The 25,812-nt window shown below is 35.9% G+C and overlaps 2 protein-coding genes across 3 annotated transcripts; both read right to left on the reverse strand.

Moving 5' to 3' along the window:
* Nucleotides 1-4,691: 4,691 nt before the first annotated feature.
* LOC117684312 (uncharacterized) lies at nucleotides 4,692-10,040 on the reverse strand. Of its 2 annotated transcripts, XM_034455912.2 has the most exons (3): nucleotides 9,825-10,040; nucleotides 6,876-9,130; nucleotides 4,692-6,763 (listed from the first exon to the last, which is right to left on the reverse strand). In XM_034455912.2, the coding sequence occupies exons 2-3, from the start codon at nucleotides 9,111-9,113 to the stop codon at nucleotides 5,156-5,158; spliced, it is 3,846 nt and encodes a 1,281-aa protein (XP_034311803.2). In that variant the 5' UTR covers nucleotides 9,114-9,130; nucleotides 9,825-10,040; the 3' UTR covers nucleotides 4,692-5,155. The 2 variants fall into 2 exon arrangements, with proteins under 2 accessions (XP_034311803.2, XP_065922013.1); XM_066065941.1 differs by lacking the exon at nucleotides 9,825-10,040 and having other exon boundaries at nucleotides 6,876-9,246.
* An 11,314-nt stretch (nucleotides 10,041-21,354) lies between these two features.
* On the reverse strand, nucleotides 21,355-23,888 carry LOC117685217 (uncharacterized). Its single transcript, XM_034459522.2, has 5 exons — nucleotides 23,103-23,888; nucleotides 22,794-22,895; nucleotides 22,541-22,627; nucleotides 22,278-22,358; nucleotides 21,355-22,122 (listed from the first exon to the last, which is right to left on the reverse strand). The coding sequence occupies exons 1-5, from the start codon at nucleotides 23,235-23,237 to the stop codon at nucleotides 22,015-22,017; spliced, it is 513 nt and encodes a 170-aa protein (XP_034315413.2). The 5' UTR covers nucleotides 23,238-23,888; the 3' UTR covers nucleotides 21,355-22,014.
* Between the last annotated feature and the right edge of the window lie 1,924 nt (nucleotides 23,889-25,812).

A 25,812-nucleotide genomic window follows, 5' to 3' on the forward strand; every position in this document is an offset into this window, starting at 1 on the left:
CGTCTGATTGATTTAATTAAACCAATTAACGTTAATGTCCGAGTTAATAGCGGAAAACGTAAACCCCAGAGGTTGGTTTGAATCCAAAGTATTTAATTAATCTAAGTAATTGATTTAACAATGTTATAATGGGAAAGGCAAAGCATGAACGTTTTCTTTTTTCCAAAAATGATCTCACAATTTTGGGCATTGTCATGGAGTAGTCAAATATTGCGAATTCAAGACTTTGGACTCTTCCTTTTGTATTTTTCCTCATTTTCTTCAGCACATAATATATCCGGTACTTGATCGTCCTTTTGGACTGGTAACTTGAACACAGGGCCATCACTGTGAAAGAAAATTGCGTATAATACTTTCTTTGTACTTTGGCATCGTTTTGCTATAACAGGGCCTTTTTAGTCAATCACATCTTGTTATCAATTTTCCTTTGAGGTTTAAAATAATATATCCATGTTTCATCGCCTGTAACAATTTCCGATAAACGTTGTCCATTGCCTTTTTTAAGATTTTAAGTAGTTTTTAACACATTTCAACCCGCAATTAATAGATAAGGTATCCCTCTTGCATTAACTTTTCCAAGGCCAAAGTGTTTTTTTTAATTGTAAATCGATGAAATGCCTACTAAATTTGCTATTTGTTTAATGGTTATTCGACCATCATTTATTTGTTATTTTTGCAAGTATTGCATACAAAGAAGCCGCACGAGGTTCTCCCGGACGTAAATTATCCTTAAAGTCTGTTTGGCCATTTTTTAAATATCCTGACCCACCTGTAGAATTGTCTTAATGACATACACTTGTTTCTATACAATCACACAATTCTTCTAAAAAAATCTGTCTGATATATGCTTTTATGTAGCCTCAAATATCAGCTTTATTGGATGATGACTTACCAGTCATATTTTCATAGAGTGTCTCGAGTAGGGGTCATACATTAGCTTCTCAAAAGAGTATTGATGTTGAAAAGTGGTCATAAATAAAATATGAACCAAATCATGCGCGACTAGAAATTCAAAGGTCGATTGAACCTTGTATTTTTTGCAATCTGATTAGTGACATTATTAATTGAACGCCCCTCGTATGCTATATTTGTATAAACAAAATAGGTTAATTCAAATGTGCAAGAATATATGGAATTTCTTCGGAATTTCTTTTTTCAAATATAGTTGCTTTTACTTAATACCCCCATCTTGGGTTATAAAACGTTTTATTCTTCTGCGTAAACATTAATAAGTTTGGGTGTTCTAAGGGGTGTTTTATAAAATTCAAGCAAACCCACTATCACAATCAAAAATATATTTTCACATGTTTATAAATGCATATGTACCAGTAAGTACCAAGAAAAACCTACCGTACATCCAACTATTATGCTTCATCTGTGATCACTTGTGTCTTAATGAAATTTAACATGAAAATAAATCATTACACATTAAAAAACAAAAAAGATGCCATCAATTCTCAAGTCACAGTGAATGTATCACACCGTTATTAGTTATTCTACATAATAATATGGTGTTGTACAGATAGCAAGCTTACGTTTGCCCAACGTTGGCTTATGGTTGTAAGGTTGGCTACATATTGCTGTTGGTAGAAAAAAATTGGACCAACATATCTACACATATCTAATTACTGTAAACCAACTTTTAATCGCGACAACTTTACTTTGCGTTTTACTTAAGATAATTTGATTTACGGCGACTAACTTTTGCGACCAAACCTTATCTATTAATGTGTTTTAACAACAACCATACGATAAATGCACCATTGCTGCGACAATTCTTTGCGAAGACGAGGCTCTCGTGAACATCGCAAAAATGAGTCGCACGCGAATAAAAGTTGGTCAACAATTACAGTGTTATAAAACTGTTTTGAAATTATCGAAGATTTAAAAACAAAAAAAAAGTTTATTTTAGGAACGAAATATTTTGTTTGAAAAAAGGCCTACATCACTTGGACCACTATGAATTGATTGTTGGTTTTCAAACAAGCTAATTACATGCCAAGGGACAAATAGAATTTGAAAATAAGGAAAAAGAAATTTTGTATAATAAATAAGTAACATACCTTTCTCTTCTGATAAAAAAAATTATCTTTGATTTATGATAAAAAAGTAAGCTTTTTATCTTAATGGATCAGTGCCAATCAAGATGATTATGTATTGTTTACTTAATTGAAAAATAAAATCTATGAAAACTCTTTATGAAAGTGACAAATTTAATAAGCTAAAAACCAATCATCGATCAATATGACACTGCAATTTTTACTTGTTGGGTTATAAAGTCAATCCTAAAGTACGGGAACACATAGGATTAATTTCCTTTAAATTACATTGCCCTAATTTGATGGGTTTTTTAATTCTGAAATGCTAATATAGATTATTCCTTCGGCAAGTTAATAAACCATTTAGCTACTTGTCTGATATTGAAATATCTCACAAGAATAATTTACATGATTATAATATAAAATAATAATTTCTCAAAAGCATTTCCGTTATTAAGTTCATCTGTTTTTGCTCTCAAACACTGTGAATGATCAAGTAACATAGCTAATCCCGGGAAACAATAGAAGAAACTAAGTCAATGAATTGAGGTTCAAAGTGACTGAGGATCGATTACCATTAAAATATTATTGTTTTATGCTATGTTAATGTTTCTTCACAAGAAACCCCAATAATTTAATATTAATAAATAATGATCATTGCATAAGAAAAAATCCAAAAAGAATATTTGGTTACGTAATTTAAGAAACATTTTTTTAAAAAGTGCCACCATACATCGTTTCAGATGTTTCCTATATAAATTCAAAAGCTACAATGGCACTTAGTTACATAATAAGCTGCGCACCTCTCGGATATTTCTCATTCAAATTTTGACATCAATAAGAAATTAAGTATCTAATTTTAATTAAATTGCAGCAGCAGAAAAAATACATAAAGATACATTTTAAATGCGTTGTCTTTTGATCAACTTTGAAAGGATATAAACTATGAAATGAGGCGATAACGAACAGTGTTAATCAAAAGTCCACAGTAAAAATACAAAACAAAAGCAAAGCAAACACGGGCCTCTACCAGAATGAGGGGTATGATCAGGTGGCATGGAGGAGTAGATATTCTCTGCTGATCGGTCACAACCGTCGTATGCTCTTTGTTGTAATCGGGAAAACGGGAAAATCCGTAGACAATGCGGTGATTAGTAATGACCACACAATAAGTATGAAAAACGTCAGTATACGCCTTAACGGAAGATTATATTTGCTGATAAGGTCGCTGTATTGACCATAAATCTTACGAAATGATGTAGTCAATCGAGATTGTTGATAATCTTTTTTTAACAACTTGTTTGTCAGTTAAGCTTTCTTCGTTTTAGAAATTGTTCTTTAACGTAGAGCATAACCTAGCTTATGTATCGAATCAATTGGGAGACAAAACCTCCAAATGCTGGTGATGAAGGTTTATTGCTACATAATTAAGAAAGGTTGACGATAGAAAATTTGTAGTCATAACGTTTATTATAAAGTTTTCTTGGTATGTTACCATTAATGTCTTTTACTAGTACATATCAAAATAGGAAACAGATGTCCTATACTTTGTGGTATCTTTTGTATCAAGTTCACTTGGATATATCGAGTCGATGTAAGAATGGAAGTAACAATTGTTAATTGATAATTCGTCGTCGATATACGTAAACGTCGAGTTGAAGGCCACAGCGAGTGATCTTTTTTTATCATGTATAAGTATCTATAATTATGTAACGCTTGCCTAATCAACAAAATTGAAGGTTGAAACACGAATCCTTTGTCTAAAATGATGAATAAAGGAGTTGGGAAGATGCTAAACAAATAATTGAAATGCGTATATGCGTATTCATATAAAATGTACACCTTGTCTAAAATCAATTAAATGACAAGAAACAAATATTGACATTTTAGAAATCTTATGCGAGGGATTTGCCAAAATCACTGGCCATACGATACTAATTTTACTTTCAAATTGTCATGTATCATATTAAATGTATGATCAAGAGAACTGTTTAACTTTTTAATATGTTTGACAGCAAAAATAACGACCAAAACCAAACTATCAACCCTAAAAAGAAACGAATATTCAGTTTTGCAAATAAATATACCCTGTTATATAAAACCTAGGATTCAACACTGTGGAAATAAATGATACTGTATACTATTTTCTCTTTTTAAATTGATTTCTGTTTTATAGTTATTTTAATCCATACCTATTTTTCCCCGATTATGACAAAGATTATGAAACTTTGCATTGAAATAGAAACTAGTTTGTAAATGTCTGCTTAAAACATGGTTGTAAAAATACTTGCTTTCGAACAAAATCAACAATTTATATAATTTAAAGGTCCATTAAAAACGTGGAAAAGAGATTGATTTCAAAAGACAAAAAATTAATACATGTACCTGGCATATAGTTTAAAGCTACTACTGAACCTTTTTAAAGAAATCTTAGCAAATTAAAACACCAAAGATAAAATAATGAATGTCTAAATCATATATAAGTACTAAAAAAAATGAAAACAGAAACAACTGACATCAAACTGCAACATGCTACAGTAAAGTCTAGAAACCCTTATAAAAAAAAAACAGAAAACAATACAAAAAAATAAGGTAAATGCTCAGATCATTTTTAATATCAAAACAATCAGTTGATCTTCAGTTTAAGGGAATTTTATAGTAAGCAAGTATATAATACATGAGATTTAAATCAACTAACAGTTTAATGTGTACAAATATACAATGCAATTATATAATAGTTGTCTCATGAATGATCCATGTATACAGCCACAGAATGTATCGTACAATTTCAACCTTTTTGTTGAATCAACAACAACAACAACAAGTATTCAAAAGAAAGATATCCAAATTATGTTTCAGCAATTGAGGAAAGAATAAAGAATTATTTAGATAATTCTTAATTGTATAAGTTAACATTCATGGTAGAGATTACTTCAATTCCTTACATATATGTAATCCCTTTTTCTATCTATTTAAATTTTCACACCTGTATTCTTCAAGTACATGTAATGAATTCAAATAAAAAAATTAAAGCAAATTTGAAACTGTTTTTTCAATAAAAACAAATAATCAGGCATTAAAATTTATCAAAATAAAACAAATATAAGGAAAGAAAACTATAGTTTTGTATCATCTGTATTTGTTTCCACGGCCGTATCACTGTTTCCATTTCTTGATAACTTACAACTTTTCCACAGAATTCTTATAACTCGTTTGTTTAAGACAAAAGCTGCGAATATTGCTGTCCCTTGAAGACTGTTTATGACGGTCGTCACATACGAAAAGGTCGAAAAGGGAAGATAACCATCGATAATCTGAAGTACCCATGGTATACCAGTTATTGTGAATAAGCGACAGAAAATTCTAAATTCGCTTCTTATAGATTTGTTTTCTGGAACATTAGGGACTTTTCTGATAGATATAATGGTTATCACAAAAAATAATAAATTAAAGAAGCACATTAAACCGACAGGTATTGTAAATGTTGCTAATCTCAAAAATTTATTATCTATGAAGCAAGTTTTATTTCCATAACCAACATCTTCTTTGCCAGATAAGATCCAGGATATTACGATATTCAGAACTACTACAACACATGGGAAAATAGAGACAACAACTATGTATATTTTCAGAGGACCGTTAAAGCGATTTGTGGTACATATATGTGAAAACCGGAATATACGAAACATATGAAATGAGCTCGCCGTCATTGATGAAAACGACACTAACCAAAAATAATGTATAGCTATTCCAAATCCAATACATGCCCATTTTTCTGTTGATCCAAATTTACTTAATTGAAAAACAACCAGTGTAAGAAACAGCGAGAATATCAGAATCATGTTCATTTTCCCTGGCATTGTTCTCAATTTTTTCTTCGACACATAAATAAGAAATGTTATCATCAAACATATGATAGAAATGCAATTCAGGATAATCGTTAATTTTGAAAGAAGGTTCTTTGAATCTTGGTTTCGTGTCACTGGCTTGGTTCCAACGTTAACGTTGAAGTCGGCAGCACAAATCCTTGCTGACCCATCGGGAAGATGATCAAACAAGTCATAATCATAGAGTGTATTTATACCCAATATCTTAACTTTTTCCAATTGGTTATTAAAACTATATTCGTTCAACGCTAGTGGAACCTGAATGCATGTTAATAATTTTGATATTCTAACAGTTCTATATTTATGTCTATTCAATACTTTTTTATATTTTACAATTTCTGGTAGACTACACGTTGAGAAATAGTTGGCGAGAAATATTTGATATGGATTTATATATGAGTGCTCTATCCGCATAAAGAAAAATAAATGAACATTGAACGTGTTGTTACTTAATATTTCCATTTTGGTTGTTAAATCAATTAAGTGATTTTCAATATCAACTCTATATACAGCGTGATTAATAAATATACCCACCGCAATACTCCCCGAAAAGGAGTGTGACAATAAAGATTGATTCTTGTTCAGGCAAGGTTGGTCTATTTGAACAAACAAATATTCAATCGAATCTGATTCTACCTGGAGCTTAGACAGTATTGTTTGTTTGATTTCTACCGATATTATGCCCAATAGATCCTGAACAGGTAACAAAGAAGACACGTTTCCTTGGAAGTTTGATGTCAGAAAGTATCCCAAGTTTTTTGTAACTGTGAAGAGTGCTTGGCATGTTCCATTACGTAGATACTTCCCTGGATAACAGGTCAAGTTTCTGCACTGGTTCTATATACAATATAAGAAAATAAAAGGTCAAACAAAATATATTTCAGAAAAATTAAAATTTATAACGTTGATCACAAGTATGGAATTAAATTTGATGAAACAAAAAACTCACCACCTTTAACATGTATGTCTCTGGTGATATACATTTAGGTGGTGTGTTGTCTGACAAATCATTCTCATCTTCAGAGTACAAAAATAAATTCCGATATATTGGGCTCCATTTGAGACGTTTGGGCAAAAATAAATCAGATAAATGATTCACGGGGGGTGGACAAGACATTCCCCGACTCACCGAATTACATTTTCTACAAAATGAATTCTTGAAAGGCGAATGAAAGTGTATTTGTGGAAAAAACCTGCAACCAATTTCAGTACGTTCGTTATAGTTAAAACCTTCTCCGGTGACATTGCACTCACTAATTCTGATATTCTCAATTCCTTCCGGATTACACATTGCACAATACGAATTCTTAAAAGGATATTTACAGTCATCAAACTCTGGAGAATATAAGTTCAAAGCTCCCGACGAAACATTTTCGCAAGCGTATTGTACATCTTGATCCTTAACCGACCATTTACCAGTGGAGTTACAAATTCCATCATATCTTGTTTTTCCCACATTGCAACGGGGAATGATTTGCTGATTATTTCCTTTCGAATTTGGCAAGTATGTTACATTACAGTTGGTTTCTCTGATCGTATTGATTAATTGCGTTAGCATTATAAAGTTTCTATGCTCTATGTATTTTTCACAGTACACCTCAATATCCCAAGGTTTGCCAAACTCAAAGGCAGGTCGAAATGGTGATGTATTACATAGAAAACAATACATATTGAGGTATGATATTCCAGTATTCATATCACGTACTGGGTAGAAAGAAAATATGTCATTTCCCTGTGTTCCCGTTTGACATAATTTTTCCATGTACATTGGATATTGAAATTGCATGTAGCAGCCATTCGTAACCACGTATTCAGCATTAGGTTGAGTCCTTTTAAAATCCTCTCCAGCTAGCTGCTTGGAATGAATACATTCTGTTGGATATTGCAATACAAAATCTTCACAACAATCCCTATGCTGAAAACAAGAAGGTTCACATGTACATGGAAGTAAAAGACTTGAGAGACTTTTTGGAATGCTATGATTTTTACATACTCCTACAGATTCCTTTAGTGAAAATGATTTGTAAATTAATTCAGTTGCATTAAGTATCACACTGGGTGTTTTTTGTTTCATCTGTAACTCGGATTTTGGAAAAGTGTCCTTGATAAAATTGAGGTAATCCTCGGAAAATGTTTTAGTTTGTATATAAAAATAGTATTTGATTTTATTCAAAGTATAAAGAACGTCTGTGCTTACATCAGCAGATGCATCTACAAAGCTGTTTGGCATATTTTCAGGAGCATTGCAAAGTCGACAAAATATGTTTTTGAATGGCAAAGTGCCCTCATTCAATTCAAAACGGAAGCAGGCTTCCTTAATACTTTCATCAAAGAAATTCCAAAGTCCTGTAACATTACACTCTGTTATTACTTCTCCTTCGTAAAAAGATGGATTGCACAGTCTGCAAAACGGGTTCTTAAACAACCGATCTTTATTTACGTATAACGATGATTCGCATGCATACAAAACATCATTGTCTCTTGTTTTCCAGAACCCTGTCTTGTTACAACGATCAAAGTGATAGTTCTGTAGTTGGTAGCAGTTGTATGCAGGCTTGTCATCATGTGGTGCAAACTGTATGACACATCTATTAATTATTCCATTGTAGACCACTTCTTTGAAGGAAGATAAAAAATTTACATCTAAAAATACTCGACAAGAAATATCTAAGTTCCAGAACCGATGTGATATTTCACCATTGCACTTCGCACAGAATTTATTTGAGTAAGAAAGATTAGAAATGTCGCTAGTAACTGGTGGATATTTCATTTTATCGACACCGTTATACTCATTTTCGCAGTTCTTCGCAATGTCTTCCTCTGTTCCAAGAGGACACTTTTTAATCATAAGAAACGATGATCTCTGATCTCGACTTTCATCTCGCGTGGCGTTAACAGATGTCGCGTTATCACAGACTAGACCACTAAAGGCAAAGTATTTGTCAGGACAGCAATCTCCTCTCCCTAAACACAAATTGTCACAAAAGCAACCAGGACACAGTTTGTGATTCCTCGGAAAATTGACATCTAGATTTATAAAGTTGAACTTCGTAATGTTACAAAAAGACTCTGGTCCGCACAATGAGAAATGATGGATCATTAGACTAGTGAAATTAAAAGACGATGAATTTACACGCACTGTATTGATGAAAATAAAGATGCAAATCACGACGAGAGGGTTTTTCATGTTCGGCTATGGTTAGTCTGGAAAAAAGAACTCAAAACATAATTTATGAATGATTCGAACACTGATGAAAATATACGGGCTATCCAACAGTTGACTCATATTCTTGCTAAATGAGAATCAAAACTTTACAGAAACAAACTTGATAATATAATATTATATTTGTCTATGAAGATATGAACATATTTCTTTAAAAGAAAAGATGGAAAAATATCACATGCTGTAACAATTGGTGCTGTCTTGCTAAGCATGATTTTCCATTTCTTTAAAAAAAAATGTCATTCCAAAGGTGATTGTGATTTAGTAAGAGTGGTAAAATTGCAATTTGATATTTTTATAGCAAATGCATGTTTATGAACACACAAATTGCAAAAAACACTAATTATAAAGATAAATTAAAAAAATGAATTTAATGCACGCGTTGGTTAACAATTTTTTTCTATACGCTCGCGAGTCGATATATAACAACATTACTGCAAGTCAGTTATTTACTGTAAGTCATGAGTACGAAACCAACTGAAGCTTTAATTACATTTTATTTTTTTTTGGGGGGGGGGGTGTAAAATAGTTAAAATGCACTTTAAGTTCAAATACTGTTTAACTCAAAAATTCTAAAAATGATAATATTTTAAAGTATTATGTACTTTCATCAATATTGATATTTTTAAGGTGATAAGGTGTGCATTAAATTAAAACTATAAAGTGATTACTTACTTTTATCTATCTGGTGACAGCATTCGGCTCTGAAGGAATAGCCAGCTTTGATTGTCAAAAAACCCTATGATTAATTTGCAGAATTATGCAATGTTTATCTTTCGTCCACCTAAGTGCATTACGAATATATTATAGATTAGCTCGCCGTCTAATTTGATATTATATCTTCCGTGTTACTGTAATGATCTTTCAATAGCCCTTAGGGGGATTAAAAGGGCTATAGTATTAACATATAATGAATGTACTTTAACTTCCTAAAAAAAATAATCATGTTGCTAATGTTCCTGAAAAAAGTTAAAAGATAATTATCAGGTATCTTCATCCTACCGACAGTTTGTCTTCTACCGGCCAATGAGTTCATGAGAAGGTCATAAAAGAATTGATGCTCAAATTGAATAAAATATACTCCCTTCCCCGTTACCTCAGAACCCCAAACAATGAATATTATGGCCTTATTATGATCTATAAGACTTAGGTATTCGTCGCCTTTATTTTATAATTGATAGGAAACTGTGTAGAATTTCTTAACACGAGGATTCCGCACTATCCTTTTTTGTTATATATTGTGTACATATATCATCACAGATATGGATTATTTGCAATTATTACTCACGTGACTCGGTCTCCTGTGATTATCAAGAGGAATTTGTGAAAACAGCTGGGGATCGCAGTACTTCAATTATCTATCCAGCACTTGGTTTTTCTAGAGTACCATTTGAAACCAAAGTCAAGCTAGCACGCACTAACTTCAACGCACTAACTCCGTTCTAAATATGCTTATCGACTAGTTTTTCGATCCCGACGGGAAAATATCCCTCGGTAAATAGGCGCAAGGCGCCTAAACTAGGACTTGTGACAATTAGGTGACCCCGGATTCCTGAGGGTGGGGGTCCTGCCCGGGGGTGACTGGTCTCAGAACCTTCAATAATTATGCCGTTCTTGGCGCCACGGCCCCCTGAATAATCGTTATAATAACTATATTATCATATTATATAGGGACATAAACAAGGCGCAGGGCGCCTAAACTAGGACTTGTGACAATTAGGTGACCCCGGATTCCTGAGGGTGGGGGTCCTGCCCGGGGGTGACCGGTCTCAGAACCTTCAATAATTATGCCGTTCTTGGCGCCACGGCCCCCTGAATAATCGTTATAATTACTATATTATCATATTATATAGGGACATAAACAAGGCGCAGGGCGCCTAAACTAGGACTTGTGACAATTAGGTGACCCCGGATTCCTGAGGGTGGGGGTCCTGCCCGGGGGTGACCGGTCTCAGAACCTTCAATAATTATGCTGTTCTTGGCGCCACGGCCCCCTGAATAATCGTTATAATAACTATATTATCATATTATATAGGGACATAAACAAGGCGCAGGGCGCCTAAACTAGGACTTGTGACAATTAGGTGACCCCGGATTCCTGAGGGTGGGGGTCCTGCCCGGGGGTGACCGGTCTCAGAACCTTCAATAATTATGCCGTTCTTGGCGCCACGGCCCCCTGAATAATCGTTATAATTACTATATTATCATATTATATAGGGACATAAACAAGGCGCAGGGCGCCTAAACTAGGACTTGTGACAATTAGGTGACCCCGGATTCCTGAGGGTGGGGGTCCTGCCCGGGGGTGACCGGTCTCAGAACCTTCAATAATTATGCCGTTCTTGGCGCCACGGCCCCCTGAATAATCGTTATAATAACTATATTATCATATTATATAGGGACATAAACAAGGCGCAGGGCGCCTAAACTAGGACTTGTGACAATTAGGTGACCCCGGATTCCTGAGGGTGGGGGTCCTGCCCGGGGGTGACCGGTCTCAGAACCTTCAATAATTATGCCGTTCTTGGCGCCACGGCCCCCTGAATAATCGTTATAATAACTATATTATCATATTATATAGGGACATAAACAAGGCGCAGGGCGCCTAAACTAGGACTTGTGACAATTAGGTGACCCCGGATTCCTGAGGGTGGGGGTCCTGCCCGGGGGTGACCGGTCTCAGAACCTTCAATAATTATGCCGTTCTTGGCGCCACGGCCCCCTGAATAATCGTTATAATAACTATATTATCATATTATATAGGGACATAAACAAGGCGCAGGGCGCCTAAACTAGGACTTGTGACAATTAGGTGACCCCGGATTCCTGAGGGTGGGGGTCCTGCCCGGGGGTGACCGGTCTCAGAACCTTCAATAATTATGCCGTTCTTGGCGCCACGGCCCCCTGAATAATCGTTATAATTACTATATTATCATATTATATAGGGACATAAACAAGGCGCAGGGCGCCTAAACTAGGACTTGTGACAATTAGGTGACCCCGGATTCCTGAGGGTGGGGGTCCTGCCCGGGGGTGACCGGTCTCAGAACCTTCAATAATTATGCTGTTCTTGGCGCCACGGCCCCCTGAATAATCGTTATAATAACTATATTATCATATTATATAGGGACATAAACAAGGCGCAGGGCGCCTAAACTAGGACTTGTGACAATTAGGTGACCCCGGATTCCTGAGGGTGGGGGTCCTGCCCGGGGGTGACCGGTCTCAGAACCTTCAATAATTATGCCGTTCTTGGCGCCACGGCCCCCTGAATAATCGTTATAATTACTATATTATCATATTATATAGGGACATAAACAAGGCGCAGGGCGCCTAAACTAGGACTTGTGACAATTAGGTGACCCCGGATTCCTGAGGGTGGGGGTCCTGCCCGGGGGTGACCGGTCTCAGAACCTTCAATAATTATGCCGTTCTTGGCGCCACGGCCCCCTGAATAATCGTTATAATAACTATATTATCATATTATATAGGGACATAAACAAGGCGCAGGGCGCCTAAACTAGGACTTGTGACAATTAGGTGACCCCGGATTCCTGAGGGTGGGGGTCCTGCCCGGGGGTGACCGGTCTCAGAACCTTCAATAATTATGCCGTTCTTGGCGCCACGGCCCCCTGAATAATCGTTATAATTACTATATTATCATATTATATAGGGACATAAACAAGGCGCAGGGCGCCTAAACTAGGACTTGTGACAATTAGGTGACCCCGGATTCCTGAGGGTGGGGGTCCTGCCCGGGGGTGACCGGTCTCAGAACCTTCAATAATTATGCCGTTCTTGGCGCCACGGCCCCCTGAATAATCGTTATAATAACTATATTATCATATTATATAGGGACATAAACAAGGCGCAGGGCGCCTAAACTAGGACTTGTGACAATTAGGTGACCCCGGATTCCTGAGGGTGGGGGTCCTGCCCGGGGGTGACCGGTCTCAGAACCTTCAATAATTATGCCGTTCTTGGCGCCACGGCCCCCTGAATAATCGTTATAATAACTATATTATCATATTATATAGGGACATAAACAAGGCGCAGGGCGCCTAAACTAGGACTTGTGACAATTAGGTGACCCCGGATTCCTGAGGGTGGGGGTCCTGCCCGGGGGTGACCGGTCTCAGAACCTTCAATAATTATGCCGTTCTTGGCGCCACGGCCCCCTGAATAATCGTTATAATAACTATATTATCATATTATATAGGGACATAAACAAGGCGCAGGGCGCCTAAACTAGGACTTGTGACAATTAGGTGACCCCGGATTCCTGAGGGTGGGGGTCCTGCCCGGGGGTGACCGGTCTCAGAACCTTCAATAATTATGCTGTTCTTGGCGCCACGGCCCCCTGAATAATCGTTATAATAACTATATTATCATATTATATAGGGACATAAACAAGGCGCAGGGCGCCTAAACTAGGACTTGTGACAATTAGGTGACCCCGGATTCCTGAGGGTGGGGGTCCTGCCCGGGGGTGACCGGTCTCAGAACCTTCAATAATTATGCCGTTCTTGGCGCCACGGCCCCCTGAATAATCGTTATAATTACTATATTATCATATTATATAGGGACATAAACAAGGCGCAGGGCGCCTAAACTAGGACTTGTGACAATTAGGTGACCCCGGATTCCTGAGGGTGGGGGTCCTGCCCGGGGGTGACCGGTCTCAGAACCTTCAATAATTATGCCGTTCTTGGCGCCACGGCCCCCTGAATAATCGTTATAATAACTATATTATCATATTATATAGGGACATAAACAAGGCGCAGGGCGCCTAAACTAGGACTTGTGACAATTAGGTGACCCCGGATTCCTGAGGGTGGGGGTCCTGCCCGGGGGTGACCGGTCTCAGAACCTTCAATAATTATGCCGTTCTTGGCGCCACGGCCCCCTGAATAATCGTTATAATTACTATATTATCATATTATATAGGGACATAAACAAGGCGCAGGGCGCCTAAACTAGGACTTGTGACAATTAGGTGACCCCGGATTCCTGAGGGTGGGGGTCCTGCCCGGGGGTGACCGGTCTCAGAACCTTCAATAATTATGCCGTTCTTGGCGCCACGGCCCCCTGAATAATCGTTATAATAACTATATCATTTATAAATACCAGGGTTCACGTCAAAACATGGCTGACGAAAAATAATCCCAGAGTTATTCCATTTACATCGGGTTATTTGCCGATGGCAGGGACTGAATTTTTTATGAGATAAAACTCAACACGTTAGAAGTCTGAGAGTCTGATACATTCTTAGTTTTTAGAAAAAAAAATCAAGATCACTAGAGGACGGTGTGGGGGAGGGGGTGGTAGTGAAAAGGCCCTGACTTGATTTCAAATTTGAAGGTGTGTGTGTTTCTTGCTACCAATGTTTTATTTATACAATGTAATTTTATTTGATAAACTGTTTACGGGAATATTTCAAAAACTTTGTTTTGATTTTACATGCAAATAAAGTTTTAAATATTTGGTAAAATTTTATATTTCATGCACTACAATATTTAATATTGTAGTGCTACCTCCAATCAAACTGTTTTATCCTTAACACTTATGATGTCTGTATATGAGATCATAACTTAAGTTATTTTTCATCTTTATGACAGAATCGTTTGTTAATTAGATGGTCATTTTATTTTTGGAAAGATTGTAAGCGCATATATATTTTCCTTTTGTGTGGTGTGAAATGGCTCGTTATCAAACACTGGTTGTAGGGTCATTCGAGTAGTCAGAAGGATCAATTCCATTCAATTCTTTATGTCTTTAAGCATTACAGCTTATCAGAGCAGTACATGTGTGTATATATATATATATATATATATATATATATATATATATATATATATATATATATATATATATATATATATATATATATATATATATATATATATATGTCCAAATAAAATAAAGGACATACAGATTTTGTCAATGCATAAACATGATGACCTTTGCTCATCTCATTCCTCTCATTCACTTACACGCACACGTACACCCTCTCATGCATTAAAAATAAATGGTTAAGGTAAGGTTGTATATTAGAAAATAAAGGAAGACACATTAAAGAACATGTAGAACTGAGGGGGGGGGGGGGGGGTGTTATTAGTATACTCACAAAACAGACATCTTTGAATTGCATAACTTTTTTGTGGAGCTGTGTTAAAAATGCTTCCTTTTTTTAACTAATAAAGAGACGTTAAATGTTAATCAATTTCTGGTATATTTAACTTGTTGTAAGAGCTACAAATTCACAGAAGAAAACAAATTGGCTTGTTGTAATGCATTGCTCTTCTACATGTAAGCTTTCAACAAGTTAAATCATACGGCAATCAGTTGCTTAAAATAGAAATATCCCTTTCAAAGTTTATATAAATTATTACGATTGAATCAGAATCCATTCGTTTATACATACAGTTGCAACTCCATACACCTAGGAAAAGTTCCTTTTTTTCCCCCAAATAATTTGCGTATGAAATACATTTATAAAAAACACGTGAAAAAGAGTTCATGGGAAATATAAAGAACATGTATGCACGTACATAAGTTTATACGTAAATCCGGCAATAACATCCGAGTATAAATCTGCAGGCAAAACTCATCAATGGCACTTAGCGGGATTCAAACCAGGGATGCACTCGGTCTGTTCAAAAGTCAAAACATGACCCACTCGGCCATTGAGAGAGATAACTGACGTTGCAAATTTTCGATATTGTTTCCTTTTGATAAAAATATTAATGAACTATAGCTTATGAAATACACGGAAAACCTGTAACACTTAATTTGTATCTTTAAAAAAAATATTTTTTTCTTTTCCAAATAGGCCCAAATAGGCCCCGTGGCACTGAACGTAGATATTCAAATAGGCCCAAATAGGCCCTGTGGCACATAAGTGGTTAAAATAAAAGAAATTAACAACACGATATATAAAACGTAAGCGCTTTCATTACATATACATATATATATATCCAAAATGTGCAGTCCTTGGTATAGGTAAATATAATTTAAATGAAAGTCGATGAAAACACGTTTTCAATCACTCTTTAACCACTTCTGTGCCACAGGGCCGATTTTGGGCCGAACACACAGTTGTCCAGAGTGCCACGGGGCCGATTTTAGGCCGATTTTAACTTTGCACTTTTTCCATATGATTTATTAAATATACGTCAATAAATATAAAAGCATCGTATGTTATTATGAACAATAAAGTATCCAATTGTAATTTATTGACATATTAATTTATTATTTTGATTTTTAAAAGAGATTTATTGCGCTAGAATTAACGGATTTCTTGATACATAGTTACACAAACTAAGATCTTTTTATCTGCCATCAAAATTTGCATAATTATTATATCAATTGTTGAAATAAAAGTTAATGTGTTTTTTTTTATTGCTAAACATTACACTAAAACAGCATATGTTCATGTGCATTAATTTTATTAATTCATCGTAATTAACATATTGTTGCATAATTTTGTTCCGATTGTTTGTTTCTCAATAACTTCAAAAATTCAAGCAACAGATAATATTATTGCCCTAAATTATTTTTAAAATGTTTACGCAATGCATGCATGTATATTATTTTCGAAACATATAATTCTTAAAAATAATATCAACATTGAAAAGAATGACATAAATGACTTCCATAACGCGGTATTTTGTTATAACGTCATTTTACGTAAATGACGTCATAATAACACGTGCGTTCTGCCTTGCGCCGTACAAGATGGCTGGAGTGTGGTTCCGTGTATTGCCGCCTGAACCGGTGCAAAATAAGCCATTCACTGGGAACCCAGGGCCAAAGAACATGCCGGCGAGAAATGCATCTCCGTTGGAATATTTTCTTTTATTCTTCAACCTAAACCTAATACGAGAAGCTGTGCGTCAAACTGATAGGTATCGTATCCCATAATTTTTATAAATGATTTGGTATTGCATGATGTAAGACTGTACAGGTCATATACTTCGTGTACAAAATTGTATAGGGCGTATACTTTGTGTGCATAATTTCGTGTATACATTGGACCATATATAACCGATGATACATTGTGTATACTTAGTGTAAACGGTCTATACGCTTTGTACATTGGGTATACGTCGTGCAAACGGCCTGTACAGGGCGTATACTTTGTGTGCACCATTTTGTGTATACATTGGACCATATATAACCGATGATACATTGTGTATACTTGATGTACAAGGCCTGTACGCTTGGTACGTTGGGCATACGCCCTGTATAGGACGTATACTTCGTGCAAAACATTTGGTGTATACATTGGACCATATATAACCGATGATACATTGTGTATACTTGGTGTAAACGGTCTATTCGCTTTGTACATTGTGTATACTTGGTGTAAATGGTCTATACGCTTTGTACATTGTGTACACTTGGTGTAAACGGTCTATACGTTTTGTACATTGGGTATACGTGGTGTAATCGGCCTGTACAGGGCGTATACTTTGTGTGCACAATTTCGTGTATACATTGGACCATATATAACAGATGATACATTGTGTCATTGTGTATACTTGGTGTACACGACCTATACGCTTGGTATTAGGCATACGCCCTGTACAGGACGTATACTTCGTGCACAAAATTTGGTGTATACATTGGACCATATATAACCGATGATACATTGTGTATACTTGGTGTAAACGGTCTATACGCTTTGTACATTGGGTACACGTGGTGTAAACGGCCTGTACAGGTCATATACTTCGTGTACAAAATTGAATAGGGCGTATACTTTGTGTGCACAATTTGGTGTATACATTGGACCATATATAACCGATGATACATTGTGTATACTTAGTGTAAACGGTCTATACGCTTTGTACATTGGGTATACGTCGTGCAAACGGCCTGTACAGGGCGTATACTTTGTGTACAAAATTGTATAGGGCGTATACTTTGTATACCCAATGTACAAAGCGTATAGACCGTTTACACTAAGTATACACAATGTATCATCGGTTATATATGGTCCAATGTATACACCAAATTGTGCACACAAAGTATACGCCCTGTACAGGCCGTTTACACCAATGTACAAAGCGTATAGACCGATTACACCAAGTATACACAATGTATCATCGGTTATATATGGTCCAATGTATACACCAAATTGTGCACACAAAGTATACGCCCTGTACAGGCAGTTTACACCACGTATACCCAATGTACAAAGCGTATAGACCATTTACACCAAGTGTACACAATGTACAAAGCGTATAGACCGTTTACACCAAGTATACACAATGTACAAAGCGTATAGACAGTTTACACCAAGTATACACAATGTATCATCGATTATATATGGTCCAATGTATACACCAAATTTGTGCACGAAGTATACGTCCTATACAGGGCGTATGCCCAACGTACCAAGCGTACAGGCCGTGTACATCAAGTATACACAATGTATCATCGGTTATATATGGTCCAATGTATACACGAAATTGTGCACACAAAGTATACGCCCTGTACAGGCCGTTTGCACGACGTATACCCAATGTACAAAGCGTATAGACCGTTTACACTAAGTATTCACAATATATCATCGGAAAAATTTACAGTAGCTTGTCAGCTTTTATGTCAGATTTAAACAAAATGTATCAATTTGAATTTTGCTAGAATGTTAAATGTTGACACCAACTTGAAAATAACTGGCTTGCCATGAACATCTATGGAAAACCCTGACCATTGTTGTTTGTCAATCTTCTCATGTGAGAGCAAAGATGATCAAAGATACATCCAGCTTCAACAACTATATTGCTGTAGGATATATGGCATTCAGATAATATTCAGAATATTGTTCCGTCAGTCCTGTTGTGACAATCAATGAAAACATTCGATTTCAAATTTTGTGTAAATATTGAAGCTTGTAGAATTTTGCTAGATTTCAGTACTCATCTGCTTTTCGGATGAGGTGGGTAATACAATACACCATCTTGTTACAATTGTAATGACCAGATCACTGGGTATATTTGACCAAAATTTTCTGCATGAGTGGCTTTGTCTCTGCTGTATATTTGGATATTAGAAAGAGAACTTTGTAATACAAGGTTTAAATTGTATTTTGGTCACATTGACCTAGATTTACCTAGGTGGTCATTTCATCTATGCTTCAAAACTAAAAGAGGTAATTTTAGTTCACCTGATGTCTGCATGCAGTTAAGAAGAGAGCAAGCTTCAGATGTTGGCTGTGACCTACATTTCATAGTTTAGCGAATTATTAAGGGAGAATGGGTCAAGGCAATTTCTCAATTAACTGAACAAGTTGAACACCGAGTATTGGTGCCTCTAGGGATGCTGAGCAGGATGCAGGCTTTAGATACTGACTCTTGACCTACTTTTCACAGTTGATCAACTTTGATAGGAGGAATGGTTAAAGTCTATTTCTGGTACATAACTATATTGTTACATGAGATATGAACTACATGTATAAGATAAACTTGGATACAAGTTGTTTAAGCGAAAAGCGTAGTTCAAAGTGATCTAGTTTGACCTAGATGCTGATATACCACCCCTGATACATTCATATAACAATTTAACCATGTTTGATGATCCTACAATGTAAAGTTGTTAAGATATTAACTTGTAACATGAAAGTGGACACAGATGATGGGGGACGCTAATAGTTCTGGTGAACTAAAATTGTTAATAAGCTAGGCGACTCTGAACAACAAGGTGAAATCTGTAATCTTTAGATTATCTATGTTTTAATGGCAAGTTCACTTTGTTACCACTAAAGTCACCAACTTGATACAAATATTACTCAGTGGTACATAATTTTAGATGTATCCTATATTTTTACGGTTCGCTGACTTTGGGACTTTGTCAGAGCTAACAGATGACAGAGATTGAAATTGGCATGCTTCATATCACATCCACATGCAATTAGGAAGAATGCATGCTTCAGAGTTTGGCTGTGACCTACATTTCACATTTGAGGGACTCATTTAGGAAGAATGGTTTAAGTCCATTTCAATTACTGACAACTATATTGGTACCACCAGAAACATATAATAAAGAAATGGAGCTGTCGTCCACGACTGCAAACCCCCTCGCCCATTAACCTAAAATTTAACCTAAGTAGTAAGTAGCTCAGCGTAAAATGTAGGTCAAGTGGACCTAATTTTGGTACCAACATTTTTTTTTTCAAAGTATAAAAACTCATAAGATTATAATTGATCAGTATCTTAACTTTTTAATGTGGATACTTGTATATAGTTTGTAGCAGTAACTTACAAAATCTCAAATCAGTGGACCTACATTTTGGTACCGATATTAGTTACTACCCAAGATGTATCCACTGACCAAATATCATCCCTCTACCACTTGTAGTTACTGGAATATGCACCTTAACCGAAACTTTAAGTCGCTCAAGCGCAAATTGTAGGTCAAGGTGATCTAATTTGGGTTTGGATGTTGGTTACTGCTCAAGATGTATCCACTGACCAAATCCCTCTACCTCTTGTAGTTGCCGAGATATGCACCTTAACCGAAACTTTAACCTAAGTTGCTCAAGCATAAAATGTAAGTCAAAGTGACCTAATTTCAGTACAGATGTTGGTTACTACCCAAGATGTATCGACTGACCAAATATCATCCCTCTACCACTTGTAGTTGCCGAGATATGCACCTTAACCAAAACTTTAATCTGACTATTACTTAAGTACGCATGTACGTACTAACGAACGAACCAAACGCTATATACCCTCTCTAACTCCGTTGGGCTCGTTGATAATAACCAATACCTAAGTTTTAATGGCAAGTTCACCTTGTTACTACAAAAGTCACCAACTGATACAATTATATGTAACGACCTCCCAAAGTTTCATAAAGATTCATTAAGGCATATAAAAGTTATGGACCAGACAGGAAAACTGCACAGACGGACAGACGGACAGACAAAGTGATTCCTATATACCCCCCCCCCCCAAACGTTTTGGGTGAATTTCCAAAGTTGATTCAACAACTTATTTAAACTTTGGGGGGGGGGGGGAGGGGGAGATGAGCTAAAACTGTGGTGGTGTGATTTCCAGGTCCTCCTCACCAAATGATACCACATTATTGATATAGTCATTTCTCTCTATGTGTTTTATTAAGGCTTGTGCGCTAGCTAAAGGTCGAGGATTACAAGTGCACTTGGTATATCTTACAAAGTATTGGCCTAAAAACAATATTTGATTGAGTGCACACTTTTATTCTTCAACCCACATAGTTCTACAGTTTGACTCTCATACAAAATATACAGTAGTAAGAGATATTCTTCAACCCACATAGTTCTACAGTTTGACTCTCATACAAAATATACAGTAGTAAGAGATATTATTGCCAAGATACTTGCGAAACAGTAGAAACAAAGTAACTGGATATATCAAAATATAAGGACAAACAGCATTTACAAATAACATAGAATGCCAAAACATGTATTTATATGAAGTGCAATTGCAGCGTCAACAAGTTTCTGGGAAATCAAGATATATGGTTACTATAGGTAGAGCATACAAAATATAGTTGAACCCACTAGACAAGGGTGAATTTCCAAATTTGAATTTGGGGTGAATTTCCAAAGTTGATTCAACAACTTATTTAAACTTGGGGGGGGGGGGGGGAGGTGAGCTAAAACTGTGGTGGTGTGAATTCCAGGTCCTCCTCACCAAATGATACCACATTATTGATATAGTGATTTCTCTCTATGTGTTTTATTAAGGCTTGTGCGCTAGTCAAAGGTCGATGATTACAAGAGCACTTGCACAGCACACCTAGATATTCTGTAAACATGCTTTTCAACCAGGTCCTCCAGGAACAGTCCAATAAATTTTTATTGCCAAATTTGCCGTCAGCACCTCTGGTCCTTATTCCCTTTTGTTTTGTTCCCTTCTTCAATTTTTGAAGCAAGCAAGTCGATGTACCCGTCGAAACTCAATTTGTGGCTTTTCTGGGCTGCCTGCAAAAAAACATCTCCATTAGTCGAATGTTCAATAATCAAATATCCAAACACACTACTGCGTTCTGGGCCGGTAAGGCCAACAAAAATAAATGTTGGTGTTATTAAAGGTTTCATAGCAACAAACAACCAAACAAATTAGGTTGGGTTTTTACCTTTCGTTTCTTCCTGGCCGAGTCCTTGGAGGAGGAGGCTGCGGGGGATTCCTTGGAGGCTGCGGCGGCTGCCTTGGCTGCCTGCAAAAAAAACATCTCCATTAGTCGAATGTTCTAACATTACAAGAATTATACATGAACATTACAAAAATTATACAAGTGTATAGGCCGTGTACACCAAGTATACACAATGTATCATCGGTTATATATTGTCCAATGTATACACGAAATTGCGCACACAACAAATTAGGTTGGGTTCTTACCGTTCCTTTCTCAGAGGGTTGCCTGCCTGCCGAGTCCTCGGAGGAGGAGGATGCTGCGGGGGGTTCGAGTTCAGGGCTATTGGCCACCTGCAAAAAAACATCTCCATTAGTCGAATGTTCAATAATCAAATATCCAAACACACTACTGATGATACACTGCGTTCTGGGCCGGTAAGGCCAACAAAAATAAATGTTGGTGTTATTAAAGGTTTCATAGCAACAAACAACCAAACAAATTAGGTTGAGTTCTTACCTTTCGTTTCTTCCTGGCCGAGTCCTTGGAGGAGGAGGCTGCGGGGGATTCCTTGGAGGCTGCGGGGGATTCCTTGGAGGCTGCGGCGGCTGCCTTGGCTGCCTGCAAAAAAACACCTCCATTAGTCGAATGTTCTAACATTACAAGAATTATACATGAACATTACAAAAATTATACATGACCGAAGCTTGAAAAAATAGGACCAAGGGCCCAGCGCTTACCGGCAACCGGGCAAAGAATTTTTTTCCAAAACAGACATTTTAGACATACATTCTAAAACATTTCACCAATATATAGGTTTTGACGTACCCGAAAGGCGGTCTTCTTCCCACTTTTCCAAGACTTTGTTGCTGTACGGGGGAGTTCAGCCACAGTGCCCAGCTGGCACACTATTGTTTCTGATAGTGTCGGAAATAACCCCACCCGTACATGGCCATCAGGCATAATGGCGACGACCTGCAAATAAAATGAAAAATTTAACCAACGTACATCACCGGTGTAGATCTATTCATTTCCACATGTATCAGGGCTGTTTTACAGTATTTGCACACAAGGTGTCTCACAGAGCCTCGAAAATGAAGTTATTTTTATGTCCATTTTGCATGTTGATATCATTACATCGACTATTACGCATCACAAAATCCGTTTCAATTTGGAAAAAGCCTTCATTTACCTAAAAATGGCACCTATCAAAGCAAGTGATATTGAAAATATATATAAAATATATGTAAAAATGTCAATACCATGAAAACTCTAATAAAAGTTTAATTGTTGGTGTATAATACCACTCAACATGCTCAAATTACTATACCCACGCATATCATAGAAGAAAAAACCTAAAATTCAGCATTATATTTAAAATTATGCAATTTTTTTTTTTGTCTTTATACTGACATTTTTTTTTTCTGTTCAGCTGAAACTACATGTCTAAAATACCTAGCTATATAGATAAATGATCAGTTCTTTCAAGTCACAGAACCACATGTATGTCCTGTTTGCCATGCAGACTATTTTGTTCACTATTCATTCTACATAGGGGCTGTTTCAAAAAAAATGACCCCAACATTATTACCATACCCTATTACAAATCATGATGATAAATACTAAGTATTAGATAATTAAAAAATGTATCCCACCTGTGACTTTAATCGTACAAATTTTCGTGATGATATCTTTGATAATAAAAAAATGCCGGCAAAAAATAGGGCCAAAAATGTCAGGAGTGTAACACTTTTAGTGTGACATTTTGAAAGAAGCAAGTGCTTCAAAGAGCTGTCTTTAAAAAAAATAATGATGTCTAATATAAAATGATGGGTTTGTTGAAAACCTGTGTATATGCACTAAATTTTCTCATATGAAGTAATACATATTTTGTAATTACAATGGTAAAATAAGGTCTGTCAAATTTCCTAATGAGGGAAAAAAATGAAAAGGAAAAAACTTAATTCTTAATTTTAAATGATGATAATTCAAAGTTCCGAAAGATTTTGGACATTTTAATATTTCTTATACTTTACCACAATATTCTAGATCAAATTAAAAGTATTTGTAGATATCTGTGACATGTTTCTGGTGCACTTGATCTCATAGAACCACACCTGCTGATGTAGGTCAGGAGTGTAACATTTAAGTTTGCAATGTCATATTTTTGAAACACTGTTAGTAATTGTCATAATTATTGTTTTAAATTGACCAGCAGGTGCAGCAGTTACTATGAGATGCAAACATGACTGCCTAAATTTGATTAGTCCTTTTTTATGGCCTTGAAATAGGTGTCAGGAGTGTAACACTAAAATTCTGTGAAATGCTAGGTTTTCCACTTTTAGTTTCTGTCAACTTACAGGATAGGATCTGATCATTAGTGTTTATTTGAGGCATTGTAACACAATTCTGATACTTTCACAACAGTTTTATATAGTGTAATTGTTTTAAATGTCCTTTTAGTAGTTATCGCACTTATTTTTAATATTCAAACACTGTATCAAAAGCAAATAATATATTCCAATCTTTAAATTTGACCTTATTGAAAATTTTTGAGCAAATTAAGTGTAAAAAATCTCTTCCAGTTAAGTTTAGAATTTTTTTAAACTAAATAAAAACTTTATCATTAAAGAATCGATAAATGTTACACTCCTGACATAATTTTCATTCATTATGCCATCACATGCCATCCTCCGCGTCAAAGTCTGCTATCACTTCAGATAAGGTCAGATTAATGGTTAAAGTTATTTTCATACAGAAAATTTTTATTTTGCCAATTTATCGTAATATATAGGGGGTTCTAATCCCGTATCACGTTAAGTTCTTTTGACAATTCCCATGTTAGGTGTACCAGTTCATGATTTCCCGCTTCCCAAATTTTGGTTCATTTTCTGTACATAAAAATTGCATGAGACATGTAACAATATGCACAAAGTTGATAATCTAAAAAAATACAAGTTTTTGAGACAATAATGATTGTTACATACGAAAGCCTGCTATCAAAATTTTAAGGAAAAAATATTTTTCAATTTCTTGCTTAAGAACATTAATATTTTCCCAAATTCCCAAATCAATTTTGAGTTATTCCCAAATCCTTGTCTAATAAATTTTTGTTTTCTCGACAAACAATTAGCGACATCCCAGATAAAAAAAACCCCACTCAATCCCATGTCCTGCTTAGATCCCATTGAGACCTACTATATATGTAATCACACCCCCCTTTTTCCCTTTTTTTTTAATAAGCAATTTACTCTGAGTGTGGTCATATTTCAATAGCTAATCCTTTATTGGATTGAAAAATAGCTGATACCAATCTTTAGTGAACCTCAAATCAATCCTTAACTCAGGTGATGAAAAGAAGTAGCTGGACATTTAAATCTAAGGGCTATCAGTTTTTTTTACCTATAGACAAATCTCAAGTAAAAAATAAAAGGCTACGCTGAGCGCAGCAGATACGACCGCAGCATGTCGACCACTGAAATTCGAACAAGTGTAATATGAAGTGAATGTGGACACAGTAAAGAGGTTGACACAATAA

Source organism: Magallana gigas, chromosome 7 (genome assembly GCF_963853765.1).
Source record: "Magallana gigas chromosome 7, xbMagGiga1.1, whole genome shotgun sequence".
In the NCBI taxonomy this organism is placed as follows: Eukaryota; Metazoa; Mollusca; class Bivalvia; order Ostreida; family Ostreidae; genus Magallana; species Magallana gigas.

Bases quoted from the DNA above. Each gene is read 5' to 3' on its own strand.
- LOC117685217 (XM_034459522.2), bottom strand. From the start codon at position 23,237: ATGCCTGATGGCCATGTACGGGTGGGGTTATTTCCGACACTATCAGAA. The intron at 22,628-22,793 runs GTAAGAACTCAA...GTTTTTTTGCAG, and splicing joins CGGCCAGGAAGAAACGAAAG to GTGGCCAATAGCCCTGAACT. The intron at 22,123-22,277 runs GTAAAAACCCAA...GTTTTTTTGCAG, and splicing joins CGGCCAGGAAGAAACGAAAG to GCAGCCCAGAAAAGCCACAA.
- LOC117684312 (XM_034455912.2), bottom strand. From the start codon at position 9,113: ATGAAAAACCCTCTCGTCGTGATTTGCATCTTTATTTTCATCAATACA. The intron at 6,764-6,875 runs GTGAGTTTTTTG...TATTGTATATAG, and splicing joins AGACATACATGTTAAAGGTG to AACCAGTGCAGAAACTTGAC.